Source organism: Sceloporus occidentalis, unplaced genomic scaffold, assembly GCF_023333645.1.
Source record: "Sceloporus occidentalis isolate IW3139 unplaced genomic scaffold, rSceOcc1.0.p SCAF_27, whole genome shotgun sequence".
NCBI lineage: Eukaryota > Metazoa > Chordata > Lepidosauria > Squamata > Phrynosomatidae > Sceloporus > Sceloporus occidentalis.
In genome coordinates, this window is record NW_028317007.1 from 1,326,951 (window position 1) to 1,345,869 (window position 18,919).

General features: G+C 38.2%; 1 protein-coding gene across 2 annotated transcripts in view; it reads right to left on the minus strand.

Annotated features, from left to right (window-relative positions):
- Positions 1-18,919, minus strand: part of LOC149299853 (protein diaphanous homolog 3-like) — a 265,720-nt gene that overhangs the window by 60,857 nt on the left and 185,944 nt on the right. For both annotated transcript variants that reach the window (XM_089485812.1, XM_089485811.1), the window contains 2 exons: positions 2,826-2,921; positions 2,275-2,334 (listed from right to left, as the gene is read on the minus strand). In XM_089485812.1, coding sequence (XP_089341938.1) covers positions 2,275-2,334; positions 2,826-2,921 — 156 coding nt within the window. The remainder of the gene's footprint in view (positions 1-2,274; positions 2,335-2,825; positions 2,922-18,919) is intronic.

The window sequence follows — 18,919 nt, forward strand, 5'->3', positions numbered from 1 at the left end:
GGGTCCTCTTATAATTGAGCAAATATGGTATTTTGCTGAACAAAAGCCCCATCTATGCTGCCAGGCTATTAGCTTGTTTTATGGTTTCGTAATAAAAATCTACATTACTAAAACATCAAAAGTCAACATGGGGTCTGAGACACGGATCAAAAACTATCCAAACCACGAAGTAACAGTGGGCAACGTGGGAGTGGACACTATGGTTCCTTTGTGGTCCTGGTGAGTATGGCGCATACTGGGACATCATTGTTAATAGATATTGGGGACCCAATAAATGAGGGACTGTATACGACATACAAACACAAGCAGCACTACAATTTTAGCAAACACAAAGACACTATATGGTACAATCTTACTCCAGGTGTTATCTCTGTCCGATAATCTAAATCCGCAGCAACTGGAGTGCCAATGCGCCCTTCTATTAAGTCATGCAATTTTCTCATTGACGTGCCTTATATTTGGAGACTACTGAAGCTAATATATCCACACTTTACAGATCTTTCTAAATTACTGGCCAAGCTTCATGTCTAAATTTCTGTGCTTTCAGTATTTTATCTGCATTTGGGTCCTATTTCCTGAAATGCATCTGCAACACCATAAATTTTGTTCTCGTTAAGGTTAAGCAGCTTGTGCTTCCCCCCTCCTTGTCTACAATGTATCCAATATTCCCATAAAATAAATTTTATTTCATATCACACATTCATTATTCTCTAGGTCAACTCCCGTTAGTAGATTCACCTACAGTCAGTTATTTCTGGCTGCACCCACTATCGCCTCCATGCCGCGGGGACAGGAATTTATTAAGCAACCGATAGAAAAGAAAACATTTCAAGCAGCACAAAAAAACAACAAAGAAACAAACGCATGAAAGTCTTATTTCTTCCTCATTAGTATATCCGATGACGTTTACAGCCAAGCAGTACATTAATTTTAAGTGCTATTGTTGTACAGCCGAAGAGCACGCTTTTTAAATAGATCACGTCAAGACACAGATGTTAAGATACCAAATCCCATCAGAGCAGAACATGAGCATATGCAATAAAACCAGCAGAACATGCAGAAAATGACAAAACATTGAGAAGACATGTTTTTCACATAAAGCAATCACAGTCGAGAGCCTTTTAAGAAGACCAGCAGCAACTGTAATAAAAGCAGATATTGCCATGTATGCACCAAGTAGACACTCACTTACTGTAACACAATCGGCAGGGTCCTCGTACATGAACAAGCGTTTCATTAAAGTCAAATGTGAAAAATTATCCAAATTGCATAGAACACATTATATTATCCTTTCCACTTTTAACTGTTATAAAACACTACTGTGCTTTCGAAATGGAAATTCACTTGCCCAGTTGATACAAAAAGCAAACAATTTCAAGCTGAAAGAAAGATTTTACATACTGCGTTAGAGGCGAACTGTGAAAAAGCGCATGCAATGAAACCAAAGAAAATAGACATAAAAACCACTCAATCCCAATTTATGTACAAGCTCACAAAAGGCTGTCATGGTTTTATCCCTTGTGTATTTCAACTTTGTCTATGCACATTACAGAACGCCTAGACAGGGAAGGCAAAGCTCTAAATAACGTTTGCCAGAAACTCTCAAAAATACTGCAAAATGATATTATTCAATGAATTTATTAGGATCCACTCCGAAGCTTGCCTCACAGATGCTAAAAATGTGAGAATCTGGTCATGTTATTGTATGGGGCTGGTTAATTGGAGCTTGTGTTAATGTTACACAAGAAGAAATCATTGCTAGAAATAAAATATTGTTGCCATATCAGCAGAAAGGGCTTATCTTTGCGGAGCATGCTTGACTATTCACTTTTGTTTAGGTGTACTTCTACCAGTACATTTAAAGGATTAAACACAATTGTTTACGCCAGGCAGGGATAGTGTGCTTACACACCCATAGCATGCAAGGCTTGATTTAACAATTGAGACCCCAAAGGCTAACTCAAGCAGCCACTTCTTAAAGGATCGGAGAGGCATTCAGACAAAGCAGTGGATACGTACGTACCATGCACACAAAGGGTGTATTATATCTGTGCACTAAAGCGTTATCATACTTTAAAATATAGGTAACTATCTATGTAACATGAAAAGCCTGAACTATCAAGCTCAGTTCCGTGCAGACGAATGAAAGGCTGCAATTATGGAAACGTCTGTGTTGACAGCATGGTCGTAGTCTTTAACAGCAAAGCGCGAGCCAGAATCAAAAACTAGCAGAAGAGGCATGCAGAAGAGCAACGCGTGAACGCGTCGTATTACCATGGTTACACGTCTTTAGAACAGGCCTCTCCGTACTTGGGCTGAGGCGGTCCTGTATATCTGTAAGAACCACAAAGAAATGATAAAGGTGGCTGAACCTAATCAAAAGTGCTATACAAAGGCTGAAATGGACATGGACAGAAACCCAGGTAGACATTACCTTAAGATATGCACTTGATGCAACGGAGAACCAATATTTCACATAATAAAAAAAGAGAGTTCATCATCGTATATGCTACTTAATCATATTAGCATATACCCTAGCGAGATAAAATACATATGGTTTTGAAGATGAGTCCTGTCATAATCAGCAGCTTATGCTAAGTTCAGTGCATTGGTTTGCAAAGTGGTACTGACATCAGCCAACTGGAATTAATGTCTTCCCTGACATTTGTCATTGCAAGGAAAGGATTACGCTTGCTTCTGGCACTTTAAGCAGTTCTTCCCGGTAGCACTGTATTACTGATAAATGTCTTAAAGCACACATGCACGCATCTACAAACCCATGCCTTCTAAAGAGGCTATGTATATAAAAAAGGCACTCTATTCACCTTTAGGCCTCGGAGTACGCTTCCTCCTGTCTCGGAAAGCGGCTCCGGACTGCAGGGCCTCGAGTAGGCTATCCATCACACCAGTCTCTTCACCCTCTGCAAAAAAAAAAAAAGAAGAAAGAAGAAAAAAAAAGTGAGATGGAGTGCTGTAGGTTACCATAGTAATGTCAAAGACACATAGACAGATAAAAAAGATCACTCTGTTATGACTAAAACCAGCAATTTTAAAACTAGACAAGCTTTTAACGGACTCATACATCATCCTTTTCTTAATAAAATCAGTCTCATTTCGTTTTTTGCGTTGCCATCTAGTAAAGTGGCCGAAAGTTCAATTGATTTACTTCAGGCCCTAGGCTTTATAGCTAGAGACAGTTATCTCAAAATGAATATGGCTTGTGTCTTATCGCCTTTCTTTCTGAACCCTGTGTGTTAAGGTCACTCATAAATCATGCATCTCTTGTGAAAAACTGTAACTATATAGCTCCCTAAAACCCGAATCAACTGCCGTTAGATCCGACTTAAAAGGACCCAAAGGTGTGAAGCGCAGCACTTTCTCTTGCAAGAAATCTTCATTTGCCTGCTGTTTGTATTTACAAAACTACGCCTCCTTATTTAATAAGAAGGAATACAATTAATAAATGCATATTTATGTTTATAAAGAATAAATTTTTTGGCAAGCAGGCCCCCACCCACACCCTCCATGAGGTTAAATATGCCATTTTTGTACAGATACAGGTCTGTAGGACACATTGGAAATATATAGAAAGACAATGATGATTCTAATAATAAGGCGACACATAACACCGAGTTACTGCGACAAGCTCGTGATTCAAACAAACACGCAGGCTGAGTAGTGTTTGGTGAACAGACGTTAAGATATTTTGGAGCACAAAGTATTTATAGCCGCCGCGCAGAACAAAGCCAAATTAAGTGACATACAAATTTTAGCATATGAAGTGTCTAGACATGCTAATGATTTATTCATCATTCATTAGCAGCAATTCTCTGCATTATTTCTGCTGGAGCTCAGTATTTTTTATGAGGCCACAACTCCATTTCACTAACTCTTCATAAAACACAAGATGAGCTTGATTACAACCAAAGTAGGTAAGCTAAAAAGATAAATAAATAATGCCAGAAATAATGTACAAGTAATTTGCATCTCAATGAACAAACATGAAATGAGATGACACAGCAGAGAAGGAGGACACTAGAGCGTGGAGGCACGTGGAACATGAATGGCAGCATACAAAGAATCGTCTTTTTTCTTTATTGGTCTTTTTATATGCTTCTCCCCCACCGCTACACAACTATCTGTCCTGTTTTCCATGGAAGAGTCCTGATTTTGTAACTATCCTACATAGCTTCTCCGCTGTACTGCTTTTGCGGGCAGTGGAGATCATTACACAGCTGCAGAGATCTTTCACCAGCCCAGGAAGCTGTAAAATCAATGGAGGTCTACCCTTCCAACTCACCTTTTATTCTCAACACAAATAGCGGGTGCCAAACAGAAAGCACATGGTAAAGTGCATTCATCAATTCATGTTCATATCCTAATAGAATAATTAATGGCAATATACAGTATATACACATATTTTTATATAGTACACAATAGATAGATTGCATAAAGTAGCAATATTAGATTAGAATAATTGAAATACACAATTTCTGGCAAAAGGAACACTATCAGGAAATGGGCCACAGCAAAACACATTGGAAAACTGCTCAAGTTACCACCTTTACTCTTCTGACATTCTTCCTTTTCACAGATTGTTTGTTGGGTTCTAAAATACATTATTCCAAACGTTCCACTTAGTTACGTAGAGCGTTATCAATAGGTCACAAAGCTAAATAAAACTATTGATAAAGCCCTGTCCTTTGCCATACCTTGAACTGCATCCCCTGTTTGGCAATGGTAATTGTTTGGGGGTATATAAAAGGGCACTCGCTGTTGATCTAATGACCTTTTTGGCACTCCTACTCACTGCTCTGCAGACTTTCATGTACCTCAAATGAATAATTTGTGAAATTATAATGCCACACTCAGTTCATCTGATTTTTCAAGGTACCATGTGCCACAAGGTGATTAAAATTCATCCAAGAACTAATTCCTGAATCGCAACCATTATGACGGGCCAACTAAGATTCTTCTGAAAGAAGGACTATGCAGCACAGTACATAGCAGTAAACTGGACATACGTACTGTATCACACAATTCAGTGGTACCCAAACAAAAAAAGGAGCCTTGTATAAATGAGTTTGCAATCTAAAAGAAGGTTGGGTGAGGTGAACAGGTAGTTGTGTATTTGGTGATAATTGAGTAGATGTAAGTGGGGGAACTTCTACAAAGAGAAGGTGAGTCAGCCAGCAAAGAGACTGACAGAAGGGACAGGTAGTTAGTGAAACTACAAGGGGGATATAGACAGGTACGATGGAGATCAGCGAAGACTGAGTAGCAGTACTCAACACGACAGATGAAGAATGCATGGCAAGAGCTTTAGTTGCATATTGTGTTAGGAGTGGGCAAATGCAAGCATTTTTAAAATGTAGACATCAGTGTTTGGTAATATACTAAATGCAATGGGTGAACGAGTGGACTGAATCAATAGCGATTCCAAGGCAATAGCCATGGACTGGGTAGGTGGACAGTTGCACCACTGACTTTAAGGTATACTGTTAAGGAACCTTCGCATTGGTGGAAAGGAAGGAAGATCACTTTTAGGATAGATTTAAGGATCAAATTTTAACACATTCATTAGGTTACCCAGCTGTGAAGCTCTGATATAAATAGTTTCAATTTGAGTTTTAGTTTTTTTACTGGAAGTTAATTAATGCCACCAGAATAAAAAGTGTGTGTTTTTGTACAATGCTCAAATATATATTTATTTATTTTTTTAAATTGTAATTGTGGACGGTTGTAGCGCTGAAACAGATTCTCTGTATTTAGCCTTTTGTATATAGGAAGCAAACAGACACTTTAAGTGGCAGGCTACAATATGTAATACAGAGTGGCAGCAAATAGCTACCATAAGCACTTTCCATAATTAAGAGTAGTGCGTAAGCATAGTGAAATCTGGCACTTGTGCTTTCAACAACATGAAACAATTCAGGGATCCCCTGATTCATTTTAATTTGCATTTATAATAAGCTGATTGTTAAATAAAAACCCCACAGCTCAAATCTTCTTTGAATTAGCACATTTATTCAGTCAGCAGAATTATACTTTAGAGGAATACAAACATCCTCTGGTGGGGTGTAATTCTAGAAGTCTTGTTTGACATGTCTGAAAGATGAGTACAGTAAGGAGCTGACCTGTCAAACTGTGGGGACAGTTAATGGAGGCGTAAAAAAAAAAAGTTGAACGTAAAACACTTGAGTAGATCATCCCTAGTATTGTAAACTTTTCACATTTATATGAAAAACTGCCCTAAATAGTTAATTTCCCAGAAGAAAACCCAGATGTTCTTGCAATTAAATAACTTCTTTAACCCTGATACCAATTTCTGACCCTATATTTACTGCTACCAAGACAATAACCAATAATGAGCATCAGAAGTTGCATAATGCAAGGTTCAAAGCAAATAACATGGCATAGATTAGACTCAATTGGTGTATGATAATCAACTGATATTTGCTACAAAAAAGCCTCCTTAGAAACAAGAGTTAAAATGCATTTTCTTATAGCAGGTACCTTTTTTCTCTTTTTATAAAGGAAAAAGACAAAATAACTACATTAATGACTAATGAGTTAGAGAGATAAAGGCTGATGCTGTGCAAAAACAGATCCTGCAATTTTGATATAGCTATTCACTCAGATGTAGGTAGGCCCGCATGCCTTTCATTTTCCTTTTCTGAGATCTTACAAGAAGAATAATTATGTGATTTGCTGCTGAAATTCAGCCTCCATGTTATCAACAGACATCCTCTGCTCATTAACCATCATCAGCGAGGTGTCAAGATTTCATTCTGTGCCGTATTTCTATTCCTCAGCGGAAAAGCCGGAGATGTATGTTCACCCAGACTATCGGCTGATTTGTTTACCTCAATGCTAGTCTCTGGGTCCTCTGGATAAACTTTCACTGGAGTTAACTTTAAACATCAAAGTTTTACTATGTTGTTTTCATGCTTCGGCCATGTTATAATTAACATCTGAACTTAAGCACTTATCGTAGTACTTTGTATTAAAGCGGTCGTATATTTTAACCATATGTGATATGATCCATCTAGAACGGATGCTCTTTTTACCGAAGAGTTTGTTTGGCTTCTCCTTTGAAAACTTTGGAGGATACCATACTACCGTCAAAGCCAACAGACAATTGCAGTTCTCAGATATAACCATAAAAGACAAGAGCAAGCATTTGACTCCATAGTAGGTCTTTTCTCTCTAGTGGAACAACTATACATTAGGAGTGGACGTTGGTGGAGAGCTTCTGTATAACAGAACACTAGTCAGTTGGACCAGCCTCTGGAAAAGAACACCGAGTTTTATCAGTAGATAAAAGCTTTACTAATGTGAGTAAACCAATCATACAGGAGAATCTACTCAGGTCCACATTTTCCACTTTCAAGCTTCAGGTACTCAGAAATCCTTATAAAAATACAGTAACACATCATTTAGGAGAGTCCATCTCAAGGTTCTTCTTAAACAGAAGCCTTGCTTATTACCCATTTTGTGGAAAACTGTGAAATAAAACTTGATTCCTACAAAAACCTTCCTCGAGATTACCTGTTATTACTGGGCTGAAGCGTGTGAAATATTTTACAATTTAAGCCTGAAAAATGTGATGACACTTGTGATTATTGTGAATGACATGACAAATGTGACTTCTTGCTTGAAGCCCTAGGATCTCAGTTTAGAGATAGAAACTTGTAAATTACTTATTAGCTATATATTTTTCACACGTATCATGTGTGACTGTAACAGACCAACAGATATATTTTTAATTCACCTTTCAAAATATTTCAGAAGAGTGGATTGCTAGCTATTGGTTTTAATATAGCTGTGGGCTAAACTATAAACTACATGATTTTCTTGTATGTACATAGGGAAGCTTTCCGTGCAAGACAGAGCCAGTATAACCGCCTTATCTCCTATTAGTTATCTGGTCCTTTAGCATAAACATTGATGTATATCATCCATAAAAAAAGGATTGCCTTATTATGGAATTTGTGATGTAACTTAAGTAGAACTTCACCTGAAAAATTTGACTATAAGCAAGAATTATCAATCATTTAGGTAATAAGAAGTTAGTTGCAAAGGTCTGCATGATTATGCGATATACACACACGACCAACACTTGTAAAAGTAGTTAGAATAGGCGTCGCTACAGGGGGGCAATTGCCCCCCATAGATTATTCCTTGCCCCAACTTTTGCCCCCCCCCCTACGAATTTGGAATCCCACCCCCCAGCTGCAGGACCAAATGGCACAGTGCTATCTAAACATATGGGCACAATGGGCAGTGGCCCAAGGGCCCGCATTCTGGGGGGCCAGTAGTGAATCACATTGCTGCCATCAATGTGATATACCACAATGCCCTAAAACAGTAGCGTATCTATAGGGGAAGGAGTAAGCGGAGAAGCCGCCTCCCCTGGGCTGGGATTCAGGGCCACACTGGGGCAGCTGCCGGTGATCTCCCCAAACCAGCCCTGCTCAGCAGGCGCCCGACGGACAGGGCTGGTTGGGGAGATCACAATCCCCCTCTTACTGGCCCAACATTGGGGAACGCGACGTCTGTGACTTCAGACCTCGGCTTCCTTGCTACCTAATCACTATGCAACGGCATATGACATCTTATCCCGGCGCTCTGCATCAATAGCCGACACATAATGATTAGGGAGCACTAAAGCAGAAGTCTGAGATGACAGACCTCACGCTCCCACGACAGGATGGGCAGGTATGTGTAACGGCACTGTGTATGGGCGAAGTATGTGTATATGCGTGTTAATGGGCAGGTGTGTGTCTACATGCATGTTTATGGGCAGTGTATGTGTATATGCGTGTTTATGGGCAGGTGTGTGTAAAGGCAATGTGAATAAAATAAACCTCTGTAAGTGAAATAGCAATTTTCTTGCCTTGTGTGCTAAAGGAGCCAGCTGCAGCTCTGCTCACAACCACCGCAAGAGCCGGTCGCTCTGTCTCTGCACTTATTTGTAAAATATAAAGAAAAGCTTTTGAGCTTCTGAAGAAATACCCGAGGAAGAGAGGAAAACTTTTGAAACTATTGTTAATCCAATAAAAAGGTACCGTTGCATACTGTAATACTTTAGTGATATTGACATTTTATTTATAACTATATATATTTTGTTTTTTCAGTGGCATGATTTTGTGGTGGAACTTATGGCCCCCCCCCCCCCCAGTTTTGACTGTGATATATCTTATGTCTCCCCTCCCTCCCTATATATTGTTCCTAGAGTCACCGTTGGTTGGAAGGAAATAGTGCTCATTATGGCCTACTCATGTTAGCATTCCAACGAGAACAAAAAAGTGCCAATTACTGTAAGTTGTAGAATGATGGTAGACAGCATTTTTTTTTTTTTAGAAACCAAAGCACATAACTTTCAAGTTTACATTAAGACCTTGAGAATTGTCCATTCCTCTTCGGTGCACGTGATGTAGACAAATGTATTAAAGTGTTTCTCTAGCATCAATAGTACTTGTATGTATGTCATCCACTTTACCATCACGTAGAAGTTAACAGCCTTCATGTGGCAAAGTCATTTCTTATAAAACATATTAACCAAAGTGTTTAAATCTATTCTGAAGCGAAAACAAGTCAAATAAGTGTGAAGTTTCATAAAATGAGCAGGGTAGATTGGACAAATAGTCAATAACACAATGTTTCTAATTAGCCGAGCTATGCTAATTACAGAAGACAACACACTGATTGTGAGCCTCTATGACACTCAGTTCTAAAATTCAAGAGGCTCCTATATAAAGTACCCCTTTGTCAACAAAAATACTAAGTATAATTAATGCAGGACTAATAAATGAGGCTAAGGCGTAATACAAGGCAAGTCAACAACAGTTAATTTGTGAGCACAGATACATTTTGCCACCAGTTTTTCCACTTCCCACTTAAAATCATACTATCATAGTTATTGCTGCAAAAGTTGCTTCTACGTGGCAACAACAATGATGCGCAGCAACTACCTGAGAGGTAATCCCATAATGAAATGCAGCATTTCAAAAAAAATATGTTTTCTGTCATTTTCTGACATCATAAGAAAAATAAATAGAGTATTTCATACACATTTTCTTTCGTTGCTCCGGATCCTACAGCAAAGACGGCATTCCAGTCTTAATGTAATTAGGAAGCTTCCACACACTTTCTGTACGTCACATGAATTGTTCAAACAGTGTGCATAAGCCCAGACAGCTGACCTTTCTGTTGTATTCATGCACCGTCTCAATAAAAATATATACATTATTTGTAGTTACAAAAATGGTTTAATTAGCATAATACATATACACCAACATGTGTGGCATACAACAATTAGACTGTTTATTTTACGTGATATATACACATCTCAATGGCTGCCTCTGTTCTTAAGACTTAAGTTCGTCTTAAAGTTAAGAAAGTTTCTTCTGATGTAATGTACTGTACTGCAATCACCACACTTGAGGAGTGATTTAGTACGTGAGAAGAACATTATATTTCACAGCCGAAATGCTTTAATGGAAAATTGGAATTGATGTCTTCCAATCAGCATGCACATTTTTCAAGAATATATCTAATATGTTCATGGAGAGTGGAAGTACGATGATGAAAATCAAACAGCCATGTTTATCCGTAGTGATTATTTCTTATAAAAACCAGGATGCATGTCATTTATTTGTAGACTAACACTTTACAAGTGTATGGCAAAAAGTAATCAATGGCAACAACACACGTTTCCCGTGCATGAAAGAACAGCTGCTAACATGCCAACGTAAAAGTTTCCCCGACTTGGGTGAAAATTTAATTCAGTATCGCTTTGTAGGCTGGGAGGGACCATTTCCTTTTTTAACTTTTGTTCTTCCCAAGTTATTTTCAATCTCTCCAGGAAGTGTTCAAAGGGAAATGGGTTTCTCAAGTCTGATGTAATAATGCAGTATGTAGTGTATTTACATATAGTTCGGAAAACTGATAGATGGTCTTACTTTTAAAAAGGAATGAAAGAGTAACTTGCACTTTTGAAGTCTCTTACACAATTACAGAAATTTCAATAGATCCGAGAAAGTAATTTAACTCGCCATATGATAAGATACTTATCCAACCACCCTCCCAATATGGCAGAGGTGTATAAGGCAGGTGTTTGGAGTTAAGTATGCCATAATTCCGTGAAATAATGGTGCCGCATTCTTTTTATTATCCACTCAGTGCTACCGTTACTTTAATCTGAAGATATATATCATGACATGCAGTTGGTTAGCATGTATCACACATTAAAATGAGGGATTAAAAAAAAAAGTGTAGGACAAGTATAAGGCTATTCTAAAGAGAAGACTGAGGACCTGATAAAGTCTGAGGTCTTTACAGCAGGAAGAATAAGATGTACTTAAATCAACTTCATTGATTTTCATTTTTTTTGTAACATGTTTTTGTTACACGTCACTTACATATACTTTGTAGCGATCCAACTGTTATATATTGTAGTTAACTTTCTAATTGATAGAGTTTGTTGGCCTGGCACTTTGTGTTGCAGAGCAGCTGATCTATTTACACTATCGATTCTAAGTTGTAGCACCTTAAAATCACTTTCTTTTTTGCAGTACTTTATCATAAAATAAGCATATAGGGGGTAATTATCATTGATTAATAAGGTACTGTCATATTCTGCCGCGCTGTACAATAGGCACACAAATAGTGTATACTGATAATATCAGTATACTTACACAAAGCAAAAAACATGTCAATAATAATGTTATGCAAAATTATTTTATTAAGATAATGTTGCAATCCCAAAGGCACTCTCCAGACTTGCTCCTTCTTAAAGTTATTCTTAAAAGCTGTATATTAAATTAAATATACCTTGCCCTCTAGATTGGAAGCTCCCCCGACCTATTATTTCTGTGAGTCAAATTGTTACATGCTATATACTAGTTATGTCCTGGCCACCCATTGTACAGCACTACAGAATAAGATGGCACTATATAAAACAATAATTCTATCGCTAATGAACATTGTGAGTACATCCTCTGTGCCACATTATTGAGTCTGCTGTTCAATATATATATCCCTGGAAAAGGCTTGCAGCTGATTAAGTGCCACAAGGTAGAATATTAATCAGAGAACCAAATTATTTACTTATTAAGGTACACAGAACACGAGCTGAGCATCACAAATGTTCTGAGTACAATAAAATCAATGCTCTGCTTCTCAAACACGTATTTCTTACAGAAAATAAAAACAACGCCGCCTAGACGAATTGTTACCTTTCGCTGATTTAAAAGGAACCACCGCATTTGATGGCACAGAAGAAAAACAACGGAGCTGTTATTTGTATGAACTGTTGACAAGTAGAGATGCTAAACACGGTATACTATATATTATGTGTAGAAATTAGGTTTACGGGCAATATGGAAGGTTAGCTAGCCTCATGTAAAATGGAATGCTCAGGAGTGTATACAGATGGAGGGTAGTTTTGTGCACCCCACTTAAAGGGAGATTCTAATGCCCCCCCCATTATAGAAGAATGCATGTTAAAGTAATATGTGACTTACCCCAAGAGAGTACTTTGTATGAATTCTTCCAAATAAAAACCAAAAATAATACCATAATACTTACCTGACGCAGAATTTGCAGCCATGATGCTAAATCTTATTTCTTCTTCCAAGATATGACATTTCTTGACACTGATTGGCTGCCTGAAGCTATCAATCAACGAGAAGACGTTACACACGCACACTGGGGTCTAAACAGATCCCTACATGCGTTTACTCGAGCCAGCAGCGGACCTGAATACATCTTCTGCACCGCATTTAGCTGGGGGATGGGAAAGGAGGGCAAATACATTTGGGGGAGATTATGCAGAACCCCCCCGCCATGCATTTGCAAAATGGACCACACAGACATTTAAAGAGACCATGCACTTATGATAAGCATTTAAGAGCATATGTTGGCTGGAGTCCATTAGGACTAAGTCCTGGGAGTTCTGCATTCTACAATGTAGTGAGTCGGGAGCAAGAACTCTTCATTTAGTGACGTTTGGTGGAGTGCTGGTATATACAAACTTGCAGTCAAGAATAGGAGAGAGAATCAAGCATTTGTGTAACTGGAACAAAGGAAGCAAACATTTGAAAAACCATGACAGACAACATTCTCATCTTATAGCTAAGAAGGTTAACATCCCAAACATAGTGAACAACCAAGATCTCCTATAAGGGATACAGTCTGCCTGCAGACAGCCCTGAGGCAAAGAAATAAACACTTCAGTTCCCCACAGCAAATACTAATGCCTGCGGAAATCTCCTCTTTGCATTGCGTGGATTTTATTTTGAAAGACCGTAAAAAAAATAAAAAAATCAAAACTTACTTGAATTTGATTTTACATTTCCTCGGTTAGTTTTAACACAGCTGGTACTATATATATGCAATAAACGGAAAGAAAATGTGTTGCAGCCATTTCCAGCATAAACGCAATAAAACTACATTACATTTTGACAATAGGCAATATGTAACAAATCTACTGCAACATAAAATCTCTGGCTATACCCTGGTCTGCGTTATCCAAATGATGGCAGCTTTCCAGATAAAAATCTATGCGGCTACCGCACAATCTCCCCCATCTAGATAAAATCAATGTGTTCGCACAATTAACACCTACATTAGCAGGGAAGCCAGCGTGACTGACAGCGCATAGATAGCATCACAGAACTTTTTGGCCCATTGCGATACCTTACAACGGTACGCCGACACATGGAGCTGAGTTATGATAGAAGTTCAGTAAGGACAAGATGAATGAAGCAATATCAGGAGAAACCGTTAAGAAAAACAATAAGTCCAAAACAAGATAAAACACAGAAGCTGAACACAATGAAAATAAACTGGGTTTGTGCTTCAAGCGCTAACAAGCAAAGGTATAAAACCTGAGTGAGAAGTCAATAAAGACACAAAACCTTCGCCTCATTTCTTTAACATCAGACTCAAGTTGCTTCAAACACTGGTATGGAAAAGTAGGGCTACACGCAATTCTATAAAGACGGCTGCATCTAGACTTGAATTCAGAATTAGAATAGAATTGTAGCCGGAACGGATTCCATGGCTTCTAATAGCTAGATTAACGGTAATAATAAAATGAGCAATGCAAATCAAAGGAAATAATCCGCTCCGTTAAGAGGATCGTTAAGTAAGCAGAACCAATACTATGGTAGAAATTACATTATTGAATGAGTTCTATTTTTCTGTGTAATGTATGGGAGTTTACTGCATGCACCCGGGATAAATTGGTGCCTACTAATACACCGACAGGGAACACCCATGGGAAATGTGTTCTCTGTAATGGCACACGGGAGTTAAAACCTGAAACCCTATTAAGCGAACATTCAGCACAGGGCAAGTTGCTTGTTTTGATTCACCTAGTGCCACACTTTTTTGTACATATGATAAGTGAAGTGGCAGAATCTGAAAGCCAGATGGAAGGCAATCATTGTTAATACTAGGGCTGCTACTAACGATTATTTTAATAATCGATTAGTTGGTCGATTATTTTTTCTATTAATCGGATAAAAAATGCAATTTTTTTTTAATTTAAAATAATGTAATAAAAAACGTACAATTTACACTTTCATCTCTTTATTGTAATGGCCTCTCTCTCTCTATTCACCTCCTTATTTTACTGACATAATAATAAAAGCTACAAGAACCCAAACACAGTGTTTCTCAAACTAGGTTTTAATACAAAGTTATTAGTAAATATTAATTCATATGTTAACTATTTTTCATATTTAATAAAAACTGAGAAAAAATCCTTGTTTATATTTTCTTTTATTTACCAAACTGCCCCCAGTTATGCACATCTGACCCCCAGCTTGCCACTCTGCCCCATATATGCCTTATACCTCCTATATGCCAGATTCCACTGTGCCCCCTGATATGCCACTGTGCCCCCGATATGCCTTATACTCCTTATATGCCATTGATATCCAACTGATACCCCTGATATACCTTTTACCCCCAGATATGTCTTATGCCCCCCTGATATGCCTTATAACTTAAAATATGCCACTCGCCCCCATTTATGCCTTATACCTCCCTATATGCCACTGTGCACCCTGATATGCCACTCCGCTCCCCATAAATGCCCTACACCACCCTGAAATTCTCCCTGATTCACCACTCTGCCTCCCCCAGATATGCCACTCTGAAATTAATTATACCCCCCATACACCACTCTACCTCTCCTATACACCACTCTAACTCCCCCAGATATGCCATTCTGCCTCCCTGAAATTCGTTACACCCCCCATACACCACTATAACTCACCCATACACCACTCTGCCTCCTCCCCCCTCCCATACACCACTCTGCCTCCTCCCCCTCCCATACTCCACTCTGCCTCCTGTCAACAACGGAGGTTCACAAGACACAAGGGAGCCGGGTAGAGAGGCAGAGTGGCGTATGAGAGGGGGAGGAGCCAGAGTGGTGTATGGGAGGGTGGCTCCCATACACCCCTCTGACTCCTCCCCCTCCCATACACCACTCTGCCTCTCTACCCGGCCCCCTGGTATTTTGTGAACCTCCGTTGCTGACAGGCACTTACGCTGAGGCTTCTATGAAGCTGCAGTGTAAGTGCCTGTCAGCAACGGAGGCTCACAAAATACCAAGGAGTCGGGAGAGAGGCAGAGCAGTGTATGGGAGGGGGGAGGAGTCAGAGGGGTGTATGGGAGGGGGGAGAGAGACGGAAGTGAGAGACCGGCCGACAGTGAGGGGAATCCAGGTCCCCTGCAGCGTTGCGGGGGATCTGGATTCTAGTGTTATAATCCGATCTCTGTTTGAGGTCGGATTATATAAGGATAAAATCGATAAAAATCGATTCGACTAATCGATAATGAAAATCGTTGACAATTATCGATTTTATCGATTAGTTGTTTCAGCCCTAGTTAACACTTGTCAATCCTCTCCCCCATTCATATTTGTCAGAGCTCCCTTATGTGTACAGAGAGCACTATTTCAAATATTTTTTTTCTCCCCACATTATATTTCCTTTAGTCCATCACCATTCAACACTCAAATCAAAAGTTAAACTAAGTTTTCTTCTTCTTGGTTGCAATTAACTTTTTTAGATGCACCATCCTTCCAAAAGAGAAGTAAAAATCAAGTAACGATCCATACAAACTATTACTAATCCAGATGAAGTCTCTGAGGAGCAAACAGATGTAGTCAAGAACCTAAGGATTCCAGGAACTGTCTGCTCTCCCTTCTGTACTAAGATATGATGTCACATTTCATCACTCGAATGGAGAGAATGCACAGAGCGAGAGGAAGTACAAACACTGTGGTCTCACTCCTCGGGTAGACAGCACAGTACAAGGGGAGATCGACCTTGTGATCCCCCCTCCATTCCCAGTAGCCCATTTAGTGATCTTCCCCTGTACATATCTATATAAATAGATATATATATATAATTTACAACAAAGATTTAGGTTTGTGATTCAGCATAAAATATTGCATTAAAAATGCACTATTACTATTATTCCAATAATAATTTAACTTGTTTGTTAAGCTGTACTAAAGTACTGCTATAACTGTATTGGTTATTAAGTTGAGTATACCCTACAATGTTTACCTTTTCAGTGAGACAGTGTTCATAGGCACAAATGCTGTCTCTTAACCACATTTAGGACCTTAGAGGTCCCTTCCTTAAATGCAATGCCAACTCTACATCTAGGTTATATTAAGAGACAGAGAGAACATTATCTTTTTGTTTTTCCAATTGCGTTAATATTTTAATAGCAATAGCTTATGCGTTATTTTCTTTGTCAGTGTGGTAGGGGGACATCTACACAATTAGTTGTCAACACACAGAAATATTATATGTATGTGTATATATCTGGGCAGTTATCTCTTATCAAAAGAGAAAAAAAAATCTTCCATTCTCAAACTGCAATGATTTCTTATGGGATCACTTTATTTTACTCATGCACGCCTGTCATTTGCACAGTACTTTGTATGAAAAGTTCCTTCTACGTCCTATAAGCTTTGACCTTGAGTATTTGATAAAATAATAATCAGATATCCCAGTAACAAGGGCAGTTATCGATAATTTATGAACCTCTAGGGTAAAATGTCAAAAATATTTGATAACAACCAGTGATGATCTTAACTAGAATCTCTCCTTTCTTAATTCTTTTGAAACATTTAAATATGAATGTATGGATTGATACATGAATTTTTTTTATTTTTAGGAAATGTGAATATATGTCACATTCTTTATGGCATGTTTTACAAATACGAGCGTGTCAGAACAGATTGTTTCAAACATTAACAGCAAATTCTTCTATATTATCTTCTGTATTTATAGTAGACCTGCGAGCTACACAGACTTCAGCATTATTTAAAGTGATCTAAAAGGTAAAGTTGATATCTTTTCCAGTTTCACAGCCCTTGCTACATTTGGGTCAAGTAGCTTAAACATTCCATTGGTTTCCATGGAGACTACTCCACATTTAGCATACTGTGCCAGAACTGCCATACCATTAGGGGATATGAACGAAACCTTTCCTTGTCATAGAAGCAGTGCATCCGGGAGTACAAAAATAAAGATTACCCCTCTGCCATTATCAGATCACGTCACTGCACTAGTATTTTATGTTATGTTTACTTTGTGCAACAGAAAGTTTCTGTGATAAACATTTGTATATTTATATATTATTTATAGATCTGTTGTCATCCCACTGTCCAGAGCTGTGGAAATGGTGCTTTTAATAATAATAATAATTATAAAAATAATATTAATAATGTTACTCTGTGTACTCTTTTACCTTGTCAGATCAGAGCTCAGTGACAAAATCTATCTAACTGGTTATTAGAGCCCTGTCCTAAGTTTCTTGGTGTGTTCTAGTTTTGAAAAATACATTATAAGATTGTTGAAATATTGTTTAAAAAAAGAAAATGTTCTTAAATTGTGTATTTCCCCATTCTGCATTGGGAATTTTATAAAGGCTGTTAAAGCTCTCACATTTCCAATTTTCTACATTAAATAAACCCATTAATAAGAGTCTTTATAAATAAAAAACAACAGTATGTGTTTTAACTTCATATAATGCGTATACTATAGGTCCAGTGATCTTAACTTCCGTTAGCAATAGAGGAACAATATTGAGAAATATTCATGTAGATGTTAAGTTGCTGACTGTTGTTGAATGGTTCAGACAGGACAGGAAAATAGTAATATGCCCAGATCTCGGCATCGCTGAGGTTAAATATTTCCAAAACTATTACACAGAATCACAATCAAGAAGCCCACGCTATTGGTAGTAATAATAAATAAATACATGTACTATGACAGTAACAGCTCCACTTTAAAGTGACAATTCCAGTGAAGTAGGACTCACTGTTGCGCATTACGGGTATAAAATGGCATCTATTAAAACCTACATTTAGTACCCAGATCAAGGATTTTATGCTAACTTAATTTGTACAGTGTTAATTGTTCTTAAAAAGCCATTTGTTGTGGATTAAAAATTAATTTGCTTTAAAGCGTTTAAACATCAGTGCAATCACCTGAGGCCCCTTAACATTTTTATAGCTAGCTAAATAGCCTCTGCAGAGAATGTTACATGTTAAAGGTGCATTATAAGAGCTCAAGTGGATGCTATTTGCAAAGCGCTAATGAACTATACATGTTCACCGCTATATATTAGCAAGCTATTAATCACCACAAGTGGTCTCACACAAAAAACCCATGAACTTAATTTGCTTTGCAGTTATAGGGTAAGGGCAGAAAGGCTTATTTACTAAGCGGCATGCTCTCCTGGTGATGGAGAACACCACACCATCAGTAATGCCTTTTAATGCAGGAATCGTAGAAGACCATGAGAGTGCATATATTTACAGAAACGTTAAACAGGGTATTTGCACATGGTGACACAGAAGAACCTGATCTTCTAG